Genomic DNA, 17,634 nt, shown 5'->3' on the forward strand with positions numbered 1-17,634 from the left:
GGTGCTAAACAGCCATAGCAGCTAGTGACTATCATAGTGGTCTGCATATGCTGAGAACCAAAGTGTATGTTTATTAGATCTAAATAGTATTTCCTATCAGAGAAACCCTGTGGGACTTAAGGAGGTTATTTTTTAAATTGATGCATTAAAGAGAGTTTGCATTTTTATATTTTTGATATAGTAGTTAATACGTGATATATAATAAGAATTTAAAATATTACCTATAACTGACCAGACCATGTATTTATCCAAAATAAAAGCAACCAAAAATGATGATTATAGGTAACTTTGTAGTTATTTTATTAGGACTTAAATTATATATTAATTTGACATAAAATCTAATAATCTTAAAAAAACCTGACATAACTATAAGCACACAAAACAATTCAAACTATAAACAATTCAAACTGGCATTTCTGTAGAGAAGGAAAGGGTCTTGGAGTTGGAAATCCAAATCTTTTAGTAATCAACTACAATTGATAAAGTGTACCTTTTGGCAAAGAAACATGAGGAGAAAACACAATATTTTTCTATATTGCAAAACTTCATTTCACAGGACCTGCCATTAGTAAGTCATATTATAGTTTCAATAGCTTTATTTTTTTCCTCTCATAAAAATTTATTCTCTAAATAACAGGATGACCACCTATTATGACAATTATATATAGCATCATTTTAATGCATCTTAATGATGCGTTGGGGTTAAAATGTCAAATATTATTTACATTATACTCACTATTAAAATTATACTGAATAGTATATGGTAGGCAAATTCCTGTATCTTGAGTTCAAAGAGTAGGATGAAAAATATAAAGCAAACATTTCTTCACTGCAAGGTCTTTATGAAAGCTGTCCACAAAGCGTAAGGTGCATGTGTGTGCACACATGTGCACACATACATATTTATATATTATGTTCTTGTTTTCTGTGGGTGGAGATGTCCCTGCAACTGGCATATTTTCAGCAATCTTCCTCTGGGCTGACCAGCAGTGCAACACAAGTGGTCAGAAAACGATATGAGAGTAAACTGTAGTATTAGAAAGGTGATGGCTACTTCATTTCAAATCTGACAAGGACTATTTAGTTACCTACTATGACTTCCACATTACAAAGGGTTATTAAATTCTTAATGACGGAAAGAAACTTTTTGGACTTTTGATTTTTTATTTACTTGTATTCAGAAGATGGCACTCCTACAACACAGGCCCTCAAACACTTTGTCAGCACACTGGGCCAAAAGTGATACATCAAGAAAAAGTGCCATAGCAGACTCGTCACTTCTTCGTTCAGGGCGCCACCTATGTGTCTCTCTGGAGTCTCCTCACTAACAACTTGCCTCACCCAGCCCTGCTCAGGCTTAAGATCAGCAATGGGTTCACACTACAAATCCATAAAGCTTCAAAAGACAGAGTTTAAAGGTTTATATCATCATATTTATATTCACTTAAACTCTTCTGAGGAAGCATCTATTCCATCAGTTAGGCATGCATTTCCTAAACATTAGCATTTGTTAAAATGCTGACCACCCCCCATAGCCACTGATACCAAATGCAAACACAATAGCATACACTGTACAATTTTAAACACTTGGCCAAACTTCAGATGTAAAACTACCCAATGTAGTAAGAAAGACTCACATCTGGCATTTCTGTAGAGAAGGAAAGGGTCCTGGAGTTGGAAATCCAAGTCTTTAGTAATAGGTTCTGTCCTATTTTCCATGCTCAGCCTATTCATAATGGTGAATCCGTGCTTTGGAGAAGCAGACCTAAAAATCACAAGGGGTCAGCGGGAGATCAATAGACAAATTGCTTAGTATGCTATATTTTCAGTATAGTACATTCTGATGTGTCTCTCAACTTTTGTTTGTATATGCAGCTTTATACAAGCAGCCTGTACACATACTTCTCCACCACTGGCATCATTATGGACTAATTCCCATGTAATGCAGCAGCACTGTCATGATGACTCATTCGGTAAAATTGAGTCACACTTCATTTGTGGGGGGTGTGTGTGTGTGTGTGTGTATGTGTGTATACAGTTGTTGTTTGTTTATTTCTTTACCTACGTTGTAAATTCCTTTAAGAGAGAGTAACTACTTTTTAAAATATTACTGACTTTTAAAGAATACTTTTTAAAAGTTAAATTAATTAAAGATATTTTTAAACAATCTTGGTAGTTAATATTAGAGTGTACATCACAATTATATGAAGAAAATTTTCATAGAAAATGTTAAGTGTCAGTCTGAAACTGAAGGCTGCAAAATCTCTTAGCCATATGAATCAACTCTCAACAATGAGTTTGTGAGGACACAGCCTGAACTAGAAGTTTACATAACAGTGCAAAGGGCAGATACTTTGTTTTCTTCAATGCAAAGCAAACAGCTTCACAGATAAACCACTATAGAAGTTTTTCTCTATAAAAATGTGACATTTAGTGACGTTTTATTTTCATTTCACTCAATAAACCTTGAATGCCTACTCTGCCAGGCAGAAAAGAATCCAAATCATACTGAGTATAAACTCTAACAACTACATGTGCATTCGTCTACCCTTGGGTGACAGCCATTTAGTAATTCAACTGTTCAACTTCCGGTGACAAATGAAACACCACATATTTACACACTGAAGCTGAAGCAAGCAGAATTCATTTATTTACTTTAAATGAGGGTGCTAGGGCTGTTACTAACAAACCCACAGAAATGTTATGAGCAACAGGAAGACAAGTTGTTTATGTCTTAGTTTCATTTTGCCTCTATTTGATACTGATCAAGGAACACAGCTACACAACCACTGCCAGGATTTTCTCCTGAAACCTCCAATTTTAAAACTGATGGGAGGCAGTCCTTGCCTAGCTTATTTTACCAAGGGGTAAAGTGGCGGCAAGCACACCATCAATACAGAAATAATCACGATCATCACTTCCGCTGAAACTCAGAGAAGAATGACAATGTGCTCCCAAAGAGCTCTGCTGGGGGCCTTCTGGACGCGTCAAGCTCAGAAATCACCAGTGGGTGTCTCGATGAACTCTCTATTACAGAGAGGAAGGCACGGGAGGAAATAAATGATTTTTTAAATGGGATTAAGTGTTTTCATACAAGAATCAGAATTTGATTCTTCACGTATTTCATTATCACAACTGGATCTCACCTCTTTAATAGCACGGCTACTATACCATCTCATAATTTAGAAAATAGGCCCAGGGGATACATGTGCCAGTTGCTCTAAAGCGACTTCCATAAGAGAAGTCAAAATACATCACTGCCAGCTCCATTCCCTGTAACACGCCTCCCGCCCCCCAACCACCATGAGTTTTACACGCTTTTTGTAATTCTCTGCTGAAGAAAGGCCTCCACATACTAGGATCTGGGAGGTTTTCGTTTTGCAGGGGATAAGGGAGGCATCCTATTCTTGAGGAGTTAGATTTGGAGAAGAGACTAAAAAAAAGCAAAGGATTATTTCCTCAATTTAATGTTTTGTGTAATTGAGAGTTCCATTAGAAACTTGGAGTATAGTAAGAAATCCTTGAAAATACAAACCTGTATTTGGTTTGGATGTACAAAAGAAAATACTTGTATGATTTGTTCCTCTTCCATAGTTAAAAAAAAAAAACCCTACTAAAAATTCCCAAAATCTATCATTAATACATACGAATACATTTTTTCTGTCACTTCTCCAAAGAGTAATAATACCTGTTGTGAGAAATGAGTGAGAATGGACCCTGTGCGCACGGCACGTAGTACAGTTCAACCCTATGGCTTTTGTTGTAAACTTCAGAATCCTCAAGAGCGCTCATACTCTATTGACTAAACCTGCTTGGGGGCATGCTCCGGCGCTCTGGATGTTCGGGAGCATAATGTAGACGAATACGCCAATGGTTCTTGGGTACTCCACTGCTTTTCCGAGACTGTAAAGAACCTCACCTCCTTGTCACCGAGTGTGCTGGCCTTGCCTCCCATTCCTTCCTTCCCCCTCCCATTGTTGCCTCCACTGGAACAGACCTTCCTCCCCTGCAGCTGAGCTCCCTCCTGCCCAGCACACACAGACCTCCATCATGCCCACACTTTGCCCCCAGTGGGCCTCTCTGTGCTGTTCTAGTCCTGCTTTTATCTTTCTAGCTGACTCCTCTGTATCCTTGCTGGCCCTCAAACCTAACCATAAACCCTCATCGGTTCCACTTTACACTCACTCCTTCAGGGAACAGCTTTCTTTCATGGCTTCAACTACCAAATTACTTCAGACAACTCCAAACCATCTCCAGCCCTGCCCTTACTCTGAGGGGCTGGACACCTCCACCCGAATGTCCTGCTACCAGTCCAGATCATTACTTCAAAGTAAAATGAGGGCTGATCCTCAAACCATATTCTTAACCTCCTGTCTTTCTGTTCCACCAATGCTTCTGTCATTCTCAATCTTCCATGTTCAAAATATTGTCATTTTAAAAATTTCACCATTGCAATGCCCTTTCCATTTCAATTTCTATTATTCTAATCCCAACTCTCATCATTTCATATCTACTCCACTGCAATAATCTTCTCACTGTCCTGACTCCAATTTCTTCCAGAACCAGTGCATCCCCATGAAGTTAACACACTGACTTTCCCCACATATTTTCTCTATTACACTCCTGTTTGTAAGCCTTCAATAACTTCCTACTGCTAAGAAAATAAATCTCAAAATCCAGAGTCTGCCATTCCAAGTCAGCAAATCTCTTTACACTTGCTAACTACCACAAACCAGTATAAGCCCTCTGCACCACATCTCCCTCACTGGCCCTTTTACACACCAGGTTCTATGCCTCTGCTTTTGCCATTCTTCCTGCTGAGACTGCCTTCCCTCTCCTCTATGCAAGCTAAGTTCTACCATATTCCTGAGGCCCAATTCAAGACCCATCACTCTATAAAGCAGGGGTATCCAATGTTTTGGCCTCCCTGGGACACCCTGGAAGGGGAAGAATTGTCTTGGGCCACACATAAAATACACTAACAATAGCTGATGAGCTTAAAAAAAAATCTTCTAATGTTTTAAAAAAGTTTACAAATTTCTGTCAGGCTACATTCAAAGCCATCCCGGGCCACATTTGTCCAGCGGGCCACGGGTTGGACAAGCTTGCTATAAAGCCTTCCACGATCACAGCAGTCCATTCATTGCTCAGAATCTATCCACTGGCACTTGGGGTACTCTATCCTGTATTGTGGCTTACCATAAACATGGATATATGTAGAAAGAAAATACACTTGTGTGTGTGTGTTTCCTGTCTCCCCAGTGAAACTGATACCCCTAGAAAGGTTTACATTAGGCCTTTTAATTTCATCTTTGTACCCCCAATGAAGGTGATGACCTTTCGCTATGACATTTTATGTGAATGTTTATGTGAATGAAAAGTTTATTTGTTGAGCCAATATACATAATGTATGTCTCTATATGCACTTGTAATTTGATATTAATAATATAACAAGAAATGACTAAAAACATGAGCTTATTAAATCTATCCTGAAACATATTCTGTTAACTAGACAATGGAGGACTGAAAGACATCTTCAATTCTGGATCACGCTTTTTTAAAGAGTCGGTGGTGGGAGAAAAATGATCAACGGCCAGGCGCGGTGGCTCACGCCTGTAATCCCAGCACTTTGGGAGGCTGAGGCGGGTGGATCACAAGGTCAGGAGTTTGAGACCAACCTGACCAACATGGTGAAACCTCCGTCTCTACTAAAAATACAAAAAAAATTAGCCAGGCATAGTGGCGTGCGCCTGTAATCCCAGCTACTCAAGAGGCTGAGGCTGGAGAATCACTTGAACTCAGGAGGCAGAGGTTGCAGTGAGCTGAGAGTTGTGATCGTGCCACTGCACTCCAGCCTTGGCAACTGAGCGAGACTCCATCTCAAAAAAATAAATAAATAAAAATGATCAATGAAACCCTTTTCCAAATATTAACTGAACAATCTAGTATTTCTCATAGTGTTCTTCTAGCTCCTGGCCAATGCATTATATTCAAGAACTTTGTGCCATTCATTTGAATCAAAGAATATTTAATCTATTTTAAACAGTGCTCAGTCAATGATTTAAGTTCATCTATATTGAAGTTTAAATTATATTCTGAAATTAGTATTCATCACAACATACCCGGTGACATTATTCAGTATTTATTCCCTTCTTCATGTCAACTAATAACTTCAAAACTGAGATTTAATTCTTTTACTTCTTTTTGAAATAAAACTGCATGCACTTGAAGAGTGACACAATTGAGCTAAAATATTATCTCAAAGATTGTTAGTTTCTTTATAAAAGTGAAACACTCTTACCTTGTATAAACAAATAAGGTTCCTTCCACATCAGTTTTCTCCTAAACAATAAAAACAAAACACACAAGACATGTATGTTCTCCTCATTCACAAAGGTATAAAACAACTTCTCATGGAATAGGAATTATATCCAACTTCAAGCAGGTGAAACTGCAATGGGCCAAATACACCGAACATGAGGAGTGATTCTCAGGAAAAGGAGAAAGCAAGCTCTGGGCCATCAGTGTGCCTCTGCAGACTAGGCAGCAGGAAGCAGGCTTTCTTCTGTCATTTACAAAATAAACCATCATTATCTCTCTTTACCAAATACAGGGAGAGCAACATACCTCTAGCTGAAACGACGAGAAAGTAAGTGTGCTATGTGGATTTAATTAGAAAGAAGAGCACTGCCTTTTTCTCCAGCCACCACACTGGGTATGGAGCAAGCTGCAGACATCACTGGTGTCTGCATTTCACTATTCTTCATTTTGTTTTCCTGGTTCATTTTCTCTTGCCATATCCAGTCATTTAGGAGGGCAGATGATCTGTCAATAACTCTACTTCAGCTGCTAGATAGAGAGGGCAATGATGGCCACAGAGTTCTCAGATGAATCAGTCACCTACTTAGTGTAGTCTATTTACAGTCAAGGTCTGCTCTGAGATCCCTGAAGTAAAGTTACACAAGTACTACCAAGTTAGGACTCAAGAAATTTGCCTGAGAAAATCCGGGAGAGGTGGTAAAGTTAAAATGATGCTTCAACTAGTTCATTTGACATTTCTTTTCCATTTCTCCAAAGGCAGGAAGCCGGGCCATTATGATAATATTCATCCATATAATGCATACTAAAAAACATACATGTAACTATCCAGGTGTTTGATTAACCAGTAACCAAGCCTATTGTAATTCAGAATTTAAAATGTACTTCTGCAATTTACATGGTTTAATTTCAGCATTCTATTTAAACCCCTGATATTTTATTATTAATATTCATGACCATAATCATTCAAAATTTAAGTACTCTATAATTTGGGTGAAAAATACGCCCTTTTAAAAAAAAAGTGTAATGTCAAAACAGCAATTTTTAAAAGGCATGATCCTTTCACATGCTCAAGCAATTTCAGCCAATTTCTCATTCACTTTAGTTCAGTGGGCCTCAAAGTGTTATCCCCAGATCAGCGGCACCAGCATCACCTGGAACTTACTAGAACTGCAAGTGCTTGGGCTCCTACCCAAACCTACGGAATCAGCAACGCTGGGGATGGTGCTCAGCAATCTGGTTTTCATTAACCTGTCCCGGTGATTCTGATGTATGCCAGTCTGACAGCCACTCACTGCCTCAGCTCAACAACATACTCTCTGCCCATGAAATTATATTACAAGTCCTGAAAACAAAATCCATTATGGCACAAATCGTATCAAGTTATTATCAAGAGTAAATGGCTATAAAAAAATCATTACTTAGTAACAAAATTTTTAATCTCAAGATGTTTATTATTATGGAATATGAAATTATAAATAAAGAATTTAGACTAGGTACAGTGGCTCATGTCTGTAATCCCAGCACTCAGGGAGGCCGAGACAGAAGGATCACTTGTGGCCAGGAGTTCAGTTTGAGACCAGCCTGGGCAACATAGTGAGACCCTGTCTCTACAAAACAAAAATTTTTTTAATTAGCCAGGTGTGATGACACATGCCTGTAGCCTCAGCTACTCAGGAGGCTGAGGAGGGAGGATGGCTTCAGCCCAGGAGTCTGAGGCTACAGTGAGCTATGATTGTACCACTGCATTCCAGCCTGGGCAACAGAGGGAGACCCTGTCTCTTATAAATAAATAAATAAATAAATAAATAAATAAATAAATAAATGACGAAACAACTTTAGCCAGTTTTTTCCCTAACATATAAGCATAGGTAAGAAAGTCAGGGACTTCATCCTTAAACTAGATCCACTATAAAGTTTGTATAAATCACTACCACATACTGTGCAACATATCCTGATTTCTGAAATGTGGCTCATTTGCCCCTGTACTTTGAAAAATATCCAAGTCAAAATGAAAAAATATATATACAGAAACATTACTTATCTTTCTTTGAAAACAAACGTGGTTAATTCCTATCTGTTGACAAATGTATATCCTGAGTGTACTTTAAGCACTAAGAATTACTTAAACCTAAACCACTAAGGTATTAATCAGGAAAATGGCCCCTACAGTACAGTAAATGCTACCTGAACAAATTTTTGGCTGTCCCTAAAGTTTAAATGATTCAGTCAGCATGTATTCACAAGTCCACAAAGCATTTAAAAATAAATTTGTAAACACTAAGTATTTGGTATTACCCATTATATTGTCAGGAAACTGAGCCAAGATACAGGTGACAGAACTAGGACTTTGCAGAACCTCTATGTACCGTCAGGATCACGCCCCACAAGATCAAAACACTCTCCTGGTATTCCAGTATTTGACTTTGGACTGTTTCATCTTAGAGATCCGAATCAGGATATCTATATACATCAGCACACATAAAACTAAATAGCTTCTGACTTGTTTCCTTTCTTCCTTGATGTAACAGAAATTCTCTTAATTAAAAAAAAAAAAAACAAAAACCTTTAATGCCACATTTTAGTTTTTAAAATTCCAAGTTCAGAAATGTAAAAGGCATGCTTCTCCTAAAATTAATCTGTAACTTAAAACAAGCAGTTGTCAAAACTAAGATTTTTATTTAGCATTACACACAAAGAATATGAATTTGTTCATAGGAAGGAGTTGCGTTTCAGTAATCACAACCTGGGACCTAGAGTGGGGTTCCTGCCAGATCATGCTGGGCTAATTAGCTTATTATGATATGTCTCAGTTTCTCCATTGAAAAGAGATAACCAGGTCGGGCACGGTGGCTTACACCTGTAATCCCAGCACTTTGGGAGTCCGAGGCAGGCGGATCACCTGAGGTCAGGAGTTCGAGACCAGCCTGGCCAACAAGGAGAAACCCCGTCTCTACTAAAAATACAAAAATTAGCTGGGCGTGATGGCAGGAGCCTGTAATCCCGCATACTAGGGAGGCTGAGGCAGGAGAATAGCTTGAACCGGGGAGACAGAGGTTGCAGTGAGCCTAGGTTGCGCCATTGCACTCCAGCCTGGGGGACAAGAGCGAGACTTCGTCTCAAAAAAAAAAAAAAAAAGAGATAACCAGCTTACAATACTCAGATCTTTTGATGAAAAAAATGTCAGGTGCTCTATGATACCTGGATAAAAGAGACTTTGAAAATGTACATTTCTGTTCTATTATAGCTGCCCAAATTCATGCATTTTCCTGGCCCCTCCACAGTTATCCAAGGGCAACCAGATTTTTTTTTTCTTTCTGAGCAAAGTCCAGGGTTAGGGATGTGGAGAATAGTTAAAACAAGATTAGATGTTCCTTAGATCCTTTAAGGAGGACTTTTATGTTAAAGTATTAGTTACCAGTCCTGGGGTATTTTAGCTTAAATTTTAAAAGTACAATTTGACAATTTAATATTATATTCTATTATAAAATCTAACAAGTGCTAAAGAAATAAGCAATTCAGAATTCAAAATACTAAAAAACCCAAAATGGAATATAAAATAGTGCTGTTTTGCAAATTTTGGGGACTGCACACTGACACAAAATAGCTCAGCACAATCTCTATTTTAACTTGATTATTCTCAATTAAAATAATCAAAACGTAGGCCTCAACTTATCCTCCCAAATCTCTCTTAATCATGCATGTAGCGTCGGCGTCACCTATGAAGCTTTCAACAATCTCAAATGCCTGGGTCTCATTATCCAGAGGTTTTAGTTTGGCATTTTTCACTTTTAAAAAACTGTGAGTTAATTGGCTACACCAAAAACTTAGAAAACCACCAGCTCGGAACACAACCTCAGTCACTGTAGGGCAGTTTTCAGGCTCAGCTCACCTGGCCTCTATTCTGCAGATGTCCTAACACTCTTTCCTTCAGTGCGACAGCCAAAAACGTCTCCAGACGCTGCCAAATGTCACCTGGGGGCAAAATCAACTCCAGCTGGGAGCCACTGGTCTAAGGACTGACAGCTGGAAAATACCAGGGCTATGGTCTTCAATTGACACACAGGTATTAATATTTTGGAGGGGGGCATCTTTCCTGGCAACAGGGAGTAGATCTAACTCTAAAATTCCTATTCCAGTCATGACATAATCTTTCTTAATCCTTCTTTAAATCAGTTCATTTTCTATACACCTTTCCTTCCTAATTTCTCCTCCTCTGAAAGGCTGATGTCATTCTTCATCCATTTTCAGGGCAATAAGAATTCCCCTCTTTAACATCTTCCCTGCCTTCTTGTAAATACTTTCTCCTCTCTTCTCAAGAATGTTCTCATATTCTTATTAGGTTTACATTCAAATGGCTCCCACCCAGAGTGACAGCACATGGAGACAGTGGTCATAATTTGTTTGCCTCCAGCAACTGCTCTGCAGCTGAACTAGGTCTCTCTCTTTGTTTTTCTGGCTACGACAGCCTTGAATATTAGAACTTTGAAAGAATGACCTTTTCCTGAGTGAATTATACTCTGTCTGAAGGCAACATGTCCAGCAAGCAGGAAAACGTAACTCCTGTAAATAATGCATTGTGACACATCTGCTTTTTGATGAGGCTTTAGGTATCTAATAAACATCTGTAACTATCTTAAAAGGTATCTATCACATAGATAACGGTCAAAAGCCTACAGGAAACAACTATTATTCAAGAGAAATGCCCTACTTTCTTTATATTAATAGTTTCTCAGGATGCTCCAGACTCGAATCCCAGTGTCAAGTCAATTTACACAACTATACATCTCTGGTCCTCATCTCTCTACTATGGAATTAACTTTTACAGGATTATAACATTATGCCTTTGGCATTTTTCTACACAGCAGCAAAACAGCCTTATGTAGAATATCTTCATATATACTTTTAATTACCATGGAGGAAACTGTCTACTATGTTGCTCAATGTTCTTTATGTAAAGACCTAGGTGACAAATGCCCCTGGAAACTAGGGGGAAATAACCTTTCTCCTGATTAAGTGGTAGGCTTTCTATTACAGAAGAATGAATATTAAAGAGCTCTTCCTGTTCTCCTTTTGAGTTTGGCTACTAGGAGCGCAGACCTAAATTCTTTGCCCCATTCCTGTAAATTTCCTCTCTTAAGAACTTTGGGCAAAACTGTTTGTCTATCCCATTCTTGCTTGCTTTTTTATTTTTATGTTAATGATTTTCAGGTGAGTTTTTACTACAGGCTGCTGAACTACACTGGAGATAAGCAGGCTTATGAATGTGGGTGTTAAAAAAAAAAACAAGAGTTGTTCAACATGGATGTTTTCCTTGCTTAAGTTCTGATGTTTATACAACCGACTTGAAGAACACAAAAAGTTTATCTGAAATCCATTCATCAAGGCTAAGTTCTCCATACTGTTTTGTAACTTATTTTAAAATGATGGATATCATATATGTGATACTTAATGGGCAATATATAATGGATGATGAATATTATTTGGACAAAAATCATTATGAGGAAAGAAAGAAAATTACATCTCTCTACATTCGAGTGGGTGGGTTACAAAATTACAAGCAGCAATTCCTGCAACAGGATTCCAGTGTTCTAGGCTTCTACCCCATTCTAACTGTGAGGACAATGAAATTTCATTCCATTACCATTTATTGGGACTCTGCTTTGAGAAGAGCACTAAAATAATCTGGCTCCCAAATGGCCTCCAATATCAAACTTGGTGGGCTGTCGTATAATAATCCTCCCAAGAGCATCAGCCTCCTTCTAAGTGTTGGACCCTGCCCCATTTTGTCTTTTATTTGACGAGGTTGGCTCTTTTCTTGGCGTTTCCCTAGTTTAGAACTTGCAGATTTCTCCCCTTCTATCAAGTTTTGATTTCTCTTTGTCCCATCTAAGACTGACATTCCAAAATCAGAACTCTGCACTTTTATTCATCTGCTGTCCCTGCCTCCCCCATAGCCACAGATTCACTGTAACAGAACTCTGCTTTACTGTCTCGAGCACATCGGTCTTCCGACCTTAAGGCATCAGGTCCTTCCTTTCCTTCGGCTCTCAGGGTGCGGTACCCGATCGGTCTGGTCTCCCAGCGTTGGGTACGTTAGAGATTTAAGTCTTTTCCCCAACTCCAGGTAGCTCCACAGATCCGCCTCCCTTCCCCCAAACCCCCGGGAGCGCATCTCCACAACTTCGGCCTCAGGCCCCAGATCCACCCACCTCCAGGGCGTCAACGTCTCCTCCCCCTCACCGGGTCCTCAAGTCCTGAGTCTGACGCCCCCCGCCTCCACCCCAACCCTGCTCTGCACTGCTCCGCCGCGTCCGCACGCACCCACTCGTTGGCCCGATGGCCGAAGGTGTACAGAGCCACCTGGCTGGCCACGTCCACGATGCGGTTGATATAGGGGTCGTGGCGCTGCAGGGCCGCTAGGCTGATGTCGCGCCCCTTCCCCACCAGGCCGCCTGCCGCCACGGCTGCCATCTTCCCTCCCTCCCCGACATAGGCACGGGGCTCTTGGAAGCCACTCTCAATAGATCGCAGAACGAGCGAGCTGGTTCGCTACCAAGAACCCACGGCGACCACAAGGCCCGGGAGGCGTTTTCCGGCTCCACACCCACACCCTCCCGCCCGCCGACTGACGCAAGGCCTCACTAATCGATGGCCGCGCTCCGCCCACTGAGGATCGTTGCCACTGGCAACGACAAGCCCAGGCCTGCCCTCTGCATCCCGTTTCTTTCTCCAAGAGCTGTTTTTCTTCACGCTCGAGCCTTTGAGCTGTGTGCGCGGTAGGACTTCCTTCTTGGATGTGTTCGACGCCTTGGCATATCTTTTCTTTGGCGCTTCAGTGATCAGACCTATCACAATAAATAAGCCTCGAGCATCAAGAACTCTGAAGAGAAAGAGAACTGAATTGATTTCTGAATGCGCTAACACCCAGTGGTTGTCAAAGTGTGGTGTGGTCCTGGAACCCCTTGGGAGTTTCTGAGACCCTTTCAGGGGATCTGCAAGGTCAAAAAAAAAAAAAAAATTTGATGACAATGCTAAGACTTATTTGACTTGTTCACTGTGGTGACGTTTTGCAGACAATGGCGGTTAAAAGTGCTGGTGGCTTAACCCGATCATGGCAGGGACACCAAACTGTATTGCTAGTGAAAGTACGCACGCGTCACTAACCTGCATTCTCAGTTAAAAAAAAAAAAAAAAGCTAGAGAGCCAGTGTCACCTGATGGTGTTCTTGATAAGCAGTAAAAATTATAAATTTTATTGAAGCTTAATCCTTGGGTACCATTCTTTTTAGTATTCTGCATGAAAAAATAGGAAATAGGCATAAAGCACGTCTGCTACAAAATGAAGTGTGTCATACTTGTCTCTAGGAAAATACTTCTGTGCTTGAGTTGTGGGCCGAATTCATGTTTTTTTTTTTATTTTCATAAAACATTTTACTTGAAAGAAAGATGGGCAAACTATGATTATTCAAACAGGTACTTGACAGACATTTTCCTGAAAATAAATAAAGTGTGCCTGTCACTTTCAGGAAAACAAGGGACAATTACTGCTGCCAATGATAATTTTTAAGCCTTCAAGCCAGAATGAAAAGTTTAGAAAATGTGTATCTGCTGCCATGAGCTTGACAACGTCTCAATATTTAACGTTTTTTTCCTGATGAGATCAATGATGATATTAATGAGTGCAATTTTAACAAATCTTGTGTAATGGAAAGTGTCAGTATCTCAGAGATCTGCTTAACTCAGTGGTCCAATATTTTCCAAATGACTGATGTCTCATGCTACATAATCATGCACAGGCAAAAGATCCATTCCAGGACAAGGTGGACTAATGGATTTTTAATGTAACAGTATGAAAAGTTAATAGGATTTCAGATAGTACATTGCAGCTAAGCTTTGAGAAACTCCAGCTTGTCAAGTTTTGGTATATTGTCCAAAAAGAATATCCACAGTTATCTGAAAAAGTCTATTAAAATATCCATCTCTTTTCCAACTACATTATCTACATATGAGGCCAGAGTTTCTTCATATACTCCAAACAAAACACACATAGCCCGGCCTCTTTAAAGTTATTTTTAATTTCCAACGTGGTAAATATAGGTAGATATAACTCATATAAACAAAAGTTCTCTGAGGGAGTCCTTAATATTTTTTAAGAGTGGGCCAGGTGCAGTGGCTCACGCCTATAATCTCAGCACTTTGAGAGGCTGAGGCGGGCAGATCACAAGGTCAGGAGTTCAAGACCAGCCTGGCCAACATGGTGAAACCCTGTCTCTACTAAAATTACAAAAATTAACTGGGCGTGGTGGTGGGCACCTGTAATCCCAGCTACTTGGGAGACTGAGGCAGGAGAATCGCTTGAACCCGGGAGGCAGAGGTTGCAGTGAGCCGAGATCCTGCCTCTGTACTCCAGCCTGGGTGATAGAGACTCCATCTCAAAACTAAATAAATAAATAAAAAGTAATTTAAGAAATGATTTTTAAGAGTGTAAAGGGGTCTTGAGACTAAAAAGTTGAGAACGGTTGATCTAAACCATTTATCTAGCATTAAATATTAGAACAACTGTGCAGACATTATGACATTCATAAATTCTTACCTATTTGATATAGAAATATCATAGATATGGCACACATGCCCTGTCATAATAATATGTTGCAATATAATCTTTGCAGTCACAATTCAATTGTACTGAAATTCTTGGTTAAGCTGCGTTTTGTAGTCTCAGTCCTGTTGATTCCCAAGCCTAACTTCCCAGTGGGGAAGAATATAGCAACGGCTTTCAAAGACCTTTTTTTTGACTGAGGCTGGGGTTGTTTGCAGTCTGACCCAGAACATATGTTTATATATTTATACCTGATATTAACTAGAATAAATGTTTCATGAAACAATACTAAGTGATACAGACATTTTTTAAATTGCTGTTTGTGACTTTGTAAATTGATTTCATGATCAACGAATGGATTGTGACCTGCAGTTTGAAAAACACAGGGCTACAGCAACTGAACAACCACACAAAGCTGACTAGACAACTTTCCATGTTAGTTCACTGCCTTTTTCCAGCGTTACTGACCTGTTTGCTCTTCATCGCATACGTGCTTCCAAAAACGAGTCTAATTTGTAATATGGGCAATGGATAATTTTGTGATTAACACTTGAACTAGTCACACTCTCTCACTTGATTAGCTGTTCTAATTTGGATTTTTCAGCATGAACCCACAGATTCTACTTTGCATTTCCCTCATACATATAATGAGGCCTTGCTTTTCTTTTGTCTGTTAAGTTCCATGATCCTTACACAGATCATTTTCCAGTCTTTCCATCTTTAAAGTGTAAGGAATAGATTGTGGCCTCCAAAGAATGAATTGCTTTGAGCTCAGTAGAGAAGACAGGCAGTATGGGGGCCGTTGTAAAAGCTTAAATGTTCATAAACCAAAAGTGCATTTGGGTCTTGGTGATCTGTATGACTACAACTGCAGAGCATTTACTGAGTGCTCACTTGATGAAATTCATTAATTCTTCTTGATTTATTGTTGCTTCTTGTGTCTGTGCTGAAATTACATGGTCATGTCATCTCCGGTCTTTGATCTCACTGATGAGTAAGATGAAAATACCCTTACTGTGCTTATGGGAAAGATTTCACACATGTGAACAACATGCCAATATGGTGCTTAGTAGAGAAGGGTTGATTTTTTGTGTGTTGAGAGTTAATGAAACAACCCACCTTCTGTTCCAACCTCCTTGTATCTGAACTCTTTTCTCCCAAGTATCTCACACATTCCCATCCCTGTACCTTCGCCCATCTGTCTTCTTAGCTTGGAATGACCTTTTCCTGGAAAACTCACCTCCTGTCTTCTCCCATACACTCCTTTCAGCCTGTGAATCCTCAGTGCAGTCTGTTGCGATTTTTCTTGTGGCACTGAACTCACTTTATCCTGACTTAGACTTATTTCTTTACTATGTTACATATACTTTTTTTTCCAGTTCTTAAAAAAAAAGAGTCACTGTAATAAAAGAGAATTGTTATAGAAAATCTAGTCTGAAAACGTTATTGCAATTGAACAAGAAATGTAGCTTTGAGTTTCTTGACAAATAAGCAAAAAGGAGGAAATAGTATGTTTCATAAATTTTTATTTATTTATTTATTTATTTATTTATTTTTGAGACAGGGATTTTCTCTGTTGCCCAGGCTGGAGTGCAGTGGCAGGATCACAGCTCACTGCAGCCTTGACCTCCTGGGTTCAAGCAGTCCTCCCACCCCAGCCTCCCAGGTAGCTGGGACCACAGGCGGGTGCTACCATGCCCAGCCAATGTTTTTTATATTTTGTAGTGATGGGGTCTCATTATGTTGCTCAGACTGGAGATGTTATTTTATTTATTTATTTTTTTGAGACGGAGTCTCGCCCTGTCGCCCAGGCTGGAGTGCAGTGGCTGCGATCTCCGCTCACTGCAAGCTCCACCTCCCGGGTTCACGCCATTCTCCTGCCTCAGCCTCCCGAGTAGCTGGGACTACAGGTGCCCGCCACCACGCCTGGCTAGTTTTTTGTATTTTTAGTAGAGACAGGGTTTCGCCATGTTAGCCAGGATGGTCTCGATCTCCTGACCTGGTGATCTGCCCGCCTCGGCCTCCCAAAGTGCTGGGATTACAGGCGTGAGCCACCGCGCCCGGCCGGAGATGTTATTTTTTATGTGCTTATCACCCGTATAGTCTCCCTAGCACTTGGTCCAATGCCTTGTGCATAATAGAGATTCAATAAATGCTTATTCTTTCGAACTAAACCCTGAGTTAGTGGAATTTACTCATTAAATGTCAGCATTTTTTAAAGAGCTCATGATTTATAAAATAATGAAATCCAAGTTGGGATAAAAGAACATATAATAGCAAGTCCTGATCTCTCAGATTTTACATTCTAAGGGAGATAGAAAAAAATGGAAAGGTTTTTGGTTTTTTAACTTTCAAACAAAAAACTCTTGAAGATGAGACATCATACTCAGAGAAAAAAGATAAATAATGTTGCAGTGACTTCAGCATTGCCGTATTGTTCATCTCCTCAGCCCACAGAGCTTTATTTTTTTTATTCTTTTTTCTGCCCCCCAAAGTCCTAAAGCTCTGACCTTCTAGGATGACGCCAGCCTTCTGCCTTCTTTCTATTTGAATAATCTGTGTAAAACCAGGTCATCATCACTTATCCAAATATACTAAGTTGCAGGCTCGATATTAGTAAAAGACCATTTCAAATAGGCAAATTCTTTTTTAATCCATGTAACTTCCATTTCTGTTGGCGTCCAGAGTGCTGGCGCACTTCCACTGTGTTTCCAT

The 17,634-nt window shown here is 39.8% G+C and overlaps 2 protein-coding genes and 1 long non-coding RNA gene across 38 annotated transcripts in view; 2 read left to right on the forward strand and 1 right to left on the reverse strand.

The window, feature by feature from the left end:
• DCP1B (decapping mRNA 1B) overlaps positions 1-12,890 on the reverse strand; it is a 58,592-nt gene extending 45,702 nt beyond the window's left edge. For 6 of the 8 annotated variants that reach the window (XR_002515951.2, XR_002515952.2, XM_021923236.2 and 3 more), the window contains exons 1-3: positions 12,643-12,890; positions 6,302-6,342; positions 1,638-1,765 (exon numbers count right to left, since the gene is read on the reverse strand). Coding sequence is in view for 6 of the 8 variants with exons in the window: in XM_021923236.2 (XP_021778928.2) it covers positions 1,638-1,765; positions 6,302-6,342; positions 12,643-12,792 (319 nt within the window). In the remaining 2 variants the exon portion in view is untranslated. Of the gene's footprint in view, positions 1-1,637; positions 1,766-6,301; positions 6,343-12,530; positions 12,609-12,642 lie in introns of those variants that run through there. The other 2 variants (XM_009217685.4, XM_021923237.2) reach the window with 2 other exon arrangements.
• Positions 1-17,634, forward strand: part of CACNA1C (calcium voltage-gated channel subunit alpha1 C) — a 729,498-nt gene that overhangs the window by 21,838 nt on the left and 690,026 nt on the right. The gene's annotated exons all lie outside the window — the stretch shown is intronic.
• LOC116268966 lies at positions 9,408-13,580 on the forward strand. The gene is made up of 2 exons (XR_004176274.1): positions 9,408-12,409; positions 12,769-13,580. It is a non-coding gene; the product is annotated as an uncharacterized LOC116268966 (long non-coding RNA).

The sequence above is a fragment of the Papio anubis genome, chromosome 9 (assembly GCF_008728515.1).
Source record: "Papio anubis isolate 15944 chromosome 9, Panubis1.0, whole genome shotgun sequence".
In the NCBI taxonomy this organism is placed as follows: domain Eukaryota; kingdom Metazoa; phylum Chordata; class Mammalia; order Primates; family Cercopithecidae; genus Papio; species Papio anubis.